Source organism: Mus pahari, chromosome 19 (assembly GCF_900095145.1).
Source record: "Mus pahari chromosome 19, PAHARI_EIJ_v1.1, whole genome shotgun sequence".
Classification (NCBI taxonomy): domain Eukaryota; kingdom Metazoa; phylum Chordata; class Mammalia; order Rodentia; family Muridae; genus Mus; species Mus pahari.
Window position 1 is genome coordinate 41,063,788 of NC_034608.1, and position 5,028 is coordinate 41,068,815.

The window sequence follows — 5,028 nt, forward strand, 5'->3', positions numbered from 1 at the left end:
AAAAAAAAAAAAAAAAAAAAAAAAGAAAAGAAAAGAAAAAAAGAAAAAAAAAGGTTAAAGAGATATAAGATGGAACATGTAACGTCCTATATCTTACATAAGATATAACATGTAACATTGTACATGTTATGTGTTACTGTCTGAGGCCTTTTGCTTCTAGTCCACAGCTCTGAGGAGAGCTGCAGAAGGGACCCCTGTTTTCTGCACCTACAGTAATAGTAGTCTCAGGATAGCAAAGGCATCAGGTGTGGGGTGAACATTCCTCTATGTTGATGCCCCCCCATTTAAGTTCGTCATACATCTGTACATCTTTGGAGTTTTATCTTGGAACTTCTGTAAGTGCGATCTGGAAATGCATTCGCGCATGTGAATATTTGTGAGCTCTGAGGTTTACTTTCACAAATACCTAGAATACTAAGAGAGGAGACAAGATACAGACAGAAACTTAGCTGGGCAGCTCCAGCTCTTAGATAAAATCCTACCAAGCCCAGGTACCAATCTGAGTCCTACTTATATCCTTTGCAACCCCAGTACCTGTTAACACTTCAACAATTTTGTTATTTTGCAGAAAGTAGAAACCCCCTTGCACATGGCTGCCCGAGCAGGGCATACAGAAGTGGCCAAATATTTGCTCCAGAACAAAGCCAAAGCCAACGCCAAGGCCAAGGTGAGCTCTGCAGACAGGGAAGGGAGGGTCCCAAGGAGCAGGCAGCCCCACCCTGATGCAAGAAGCCATTCTCATCTGCAGTCTGGGGCTCAGAGTCGTTGGTACCCCCATTTTGGTCCCACTGAAAGCTAAGGCTCTGCTTTGGTGGAGTTCTGTGAGGGACAGAGGTCTCTTTGTATGAAAGTGGTGCCTCTCTAGACTAACAGAAGCCCAGAGAGCAGGCTGGCCCGCAGCGTTTATCGGGCCAGTGGGTAGATATGGCTGAAGGAAGGCAGCCCATGAGATGGTATCACCAGGGAAAATCAGCCAGGCATCACTGGATCCGGAAGAGAAGCATCCTCGTTTATATGTTCGATGACACTACCAAGTCTGCAAGTTGACAGGCTACGTGGCAAAGACCAGGTCTCTGTGGGTGACAGGGTCCTTTGACTCCTCTGCTTGGGCCCAGTAACAGACACCTCATTCGTGGAGCCCCTGCACCAGGAGCTATAGCTGGAAGTTGTAGGAAAGGGCTAAATAGCTGTCTCTCCCTTTGAGTGATTCGGAGCCCCACGACTGCTGGCACAGAGCACACCAAAGTAGAGTTCAAACATAAACAAGCATCCCAGCAGAAAGAGTCTGCGAGACATTGTCAAAGTAGCAATCAGTTTACTGAGTATCTTCTCTGCGACCAACAGGAAAGCTTTGTGTCCCTTAGCTGTTGATCTGAACCCTAACCCTATGAAATAATGTTGCAATTCAAACTTAAACTGGGGAAGCTGAACCTTTGGGCAATTAAGTAGCAATAACCATGAAGCTGGCGAGTTGTAAGGACTGAACTAAGTAGAGCATGTTAGTTTCTGTTAAGTCAGAGACTGGAAGAAATTCCAGGTCTTTTGATTCATTGTGAGTCGCTTGCAAGGTCTGGTCCTCACCTCCTGCCTTGTGAAATAATACAGAGTCAGACTTAGGAAGGTTAACATGTCCAGTTTTATGCTTTCACCCCGTGGCCCAGGATGACCAGACACCGCTTCACTGTGCTGCTCGAATCGGCCACACAGGCATGGTGAAGCTACTGCTGGAGAATGGCGCCAGCCCCAACCTGGCTACCACTGCTGGCCACACGCCCCTGCACACCGCAGCCCGTGAGGGTCATGTGGACACAGCCCTGGCCCTGCTGGAGAAGGAGGCATCCCAAGCCTGCATGACCAAGGTACAGTGTACAGCCACTGCTCTGATTCTTAGAAAACAGACTGGCAGGGTTTAGTGGCCCACCCGTGATAGAGATACCTGGAAAGCTCAGACAGGAGGATTACTTGAGCCTGGGAGCTCGAGACCAACCCGGGAAACATAGCAAGACTGGTTTTCAAAAACCCAAACCAGAAACAAAACAAAAACAAACCCCATGTATTCTTAAAGAAACAATAGGCCGAGGGGACCCCCGTCTAACCTTCTTTGTGGTCATCAGCCTGTCATGTCATCTCCTTCTGCAGAAAGGGCATAGTCAGTCTCCGCTCTGACCAAGCTTCTGTTTCTCCTGCAGCAGTTAAGGTGCTAGACACTTGCTGTAGATCAATCACACAGGTTCCTGACATACAGGAAGGATCAAAGCGCTCAGGGGCTAGGAAACAGCTTGATGGAGGAGTGCTTGCCTGGCCTGCGCACTCTCCTGAGCTACAAATGATAGTTGACTAACTAAATGGGTAAGAGCTGTGCACAGGGTGGCACATGCCTGTGGTCCCAATACTTCAGAGAATGGAACAAGGGAATCTGGAGTTCGAGGTCAGCCTGGGCCACATACTAAGTCTGGCTCCAAAGGAACAATAACAAACCAAACAAGAGACGGCCCCTGCTTGAGTCAGTATCGGAGGCAGCTTTCTCTGTTTCTCCTATTGGAGTTGTCCAGGTCTTACCAGGCAGGCTTGTAGCCCCTTGCAGGGATCAATATCCTCAGGTCTTTCTGTCCTGTTGGCATTCCCATGCTGGTTAAGGGTAGGAAGAATCCTAACCACGCTTTCCTCTGGGGGGGCAGCAGCGCTCCCTCCCGAGGTCCTGATGGCCCATGTTTCTCCTCAGAAAGGATTTACCCCTCTGCACGTGGCTGCTAAGTATGGGAAGGTACGGTTGGCAGAACTGCTGCTGGAACACGATGCACACCCCAATGCAGCTGGGAAGGTAAATTTGAACTCTCCTCTTGGGTTAGAGGGAACGGGGCAGAGTTTCCCCCACTGGGGATTACCTCTCTTGGCTGGGCAGACTTCCATTAAGAATTGCTTTGGTGCACACCTTTAATTCCAGTACTTGGGAGGCAGAGGCAGGTGGATTTCTGAGTTTGAGGCCAGCCTGATCTACAAAGTGAGTTCCAGGACAGCCAGGGCTATACAGAGAAACCCTGTCTCAAAACAAAACAAAACAAAACAAAACGAATTGTTTTGAATAAAGCAATCCTGACAAACATGTTGTCTGTTAGAAGGACCTGGTACCTTCTCTGAATAACTGTGATGGTTCCATGACTCATCTCACCCACGGGGGATGAAGAAATGGCCCTGGATCCTGTTCAAGCTGTCTTTCAATGGCTTTCCTTCCAGACTGGCTTTAGGCAGATTTTTCTTTTTAATTACTTTCTTTTACAATATTGACAATGGAACCCAGGACTGAGAATGTATGCCAGGCAACCTCTCTACTACTGAGCTGCATCCCCAGCATTAAATGAAAGAGATTTGTTTTCACTTTTGTTGTGATGAAATAAAACCCGGCATTTGAGCATGCTGGCAAGTGCTTTATCACTGAACTGTTTAGGGTGGGTACTTCCTGAGGAAGCCGTGTTGTGGGTTGAAGAGTGTATCCTGGTTCCTCACAGATGGTGAAGCCGTTCACGTTCCTCTCCTCTGTCCCTCTACAGAACGGCTTGACTCCCCTGCATGTGGCCGTCCATCACAACAACCTGGACATTGTCAAGATTCTTCTTCCCCGAGGTGGCTCCCCCCACAGTCCTGCCTGGGTAAGGCTCCCAGACCTGCTTCTGTCTGTCTAGAGAGGTGGTTCGCAACCCTCCTAATGCTGCAATCCTTTAGTGCATGTTGTGTGTAATGGTGTGCTGTGTGTTATTCTTCGTGTTGTGGTAACCCCCAACCATAAAATTATTCATGCTGTTATTTTGATAACTGTAACTTTGCTAGTGTTAGGAATTGTGCTGTAAATATCTGATGGGCAGTATATGCTACCCCTGTGAAAAGGTCGTTTGACCCTCAAAGGGGTAACAACCCACGTTGCTGTCTTATGCAACCTCAGAGGTTTTGCGTTTGACTCTGTAAACACAGATGTGTCAACACACCTTCACAAAGACGGACTATAGGATTAATGCTGCTATCTGAGGGCTCATTGTAGATGGGACTCAGGTAATAGTCTCTTGTCAGAAGGTCCCTCCCAAAGGTGGAATTTGATTTACACCCCTCATGTCCCCACCTCCATCAGCTACATGTCAGCCATATTTTGTAAGCTGGTGCTCAGAGGCCTAGTGCATGAGTTCCAGAGCCATGGCCTTGTTCTCAGAGACTCCACTCCATGGAATGGGGACCCACTGGGTGTGGAATTCTGTTTTCCACCTGTTCATCTGGTGCTGGGAACAGTGGCCTGGAGGGAATATCCAGGTTCCCAGGAGCTCTCTGGACTTTGAAGCAAAGTCTCGTCTCAGTGTGAGGGTCACTCCGGTTTAGTTTGATTTTTGAATAGAGACATTGTGATGGAGAGAAACTCCCACATGTTCTGCACTGGTCGCATATTTGGCCTCTGAAATATGCTGCTAACTAAGTATAGGACTCTATGACCCTCATAAGAACAGGGAAGGGGAAATCCAAGACCAGACTACCCCTGGGGCTAAGCCTTTTGTGTCCGTGAGAGGCAAGAGAAGACCATGAGAGTGGTGGCCAGGAAAAGAGTCAGGGCCAGCAAAGAAGGGACCTCCATGGTGCCTGCACTGGGAGCCCTTCCTTCCGACAGGGCAGCCTGAGAGTGATTTTGAGCATCCGTGCTGCCCACCCATGAGAGAGTCATCCAGTGGGTCACTATGCAGGATAGCCAACACCTGCCAGTCTCACCGGTGGTGAGGAGACCATGTATGGCTTCAGTTTGTTGTCCCCTGCTTAGGAGAGTGCTCACTTCAACTCACAGCATCTATCTCCTGCACACACAGCATGTCTCAGGAAGCTCCTGTCTCCTCAGGCTCTGTCCCTATTCCTGCCTCCTGTGCTAGAGAGCCCTACGTCATCGTGCAGAGGCAGCACACAGCCAGCTAAGATGTTGACTTACTCCTGCTTCTAAAAATAAAAAGTCGGATTCCCCTCCTCCACGTCCTCCTCCTCCTCCTCCTCCTCCTCCTCCTC

General features: G+C 48.8%; 1 protein-coding gene across 8 annotated transcripts in view; it reads left to right on the forward strand.

The window, feature by feature from the left end:
* The window catches only part of Ank1 (ankyrin 1), a 178,917-nt gene that overhangs the window by 121,607 nt on the left and 52,282 nt on the right, over nt 1-5,028 (forward strand). For all 8 annotated transcript variants that reach the window (XM_021219247.1, XM_029532290.1, XM_029532291.1 and 5 more), the window contains exons 13-16: nt 569-667; nt 1,662-1,859; nt 2,723-2,821; nt 3,549-3,647. In XM_021219247.1, coding sequence (XP_021074906.1) covers nt 569-667; nt 1,662-1,859; nt 2,723-2,821; nt 3,549-3,647 — 495 coding nt within the window. The remainder of the gene's footprint in view (nt 1-568; nt 668-1,661; nt 1,860-2,722; nt 2,822-3,548; nt 3,648-5,028) is intronic.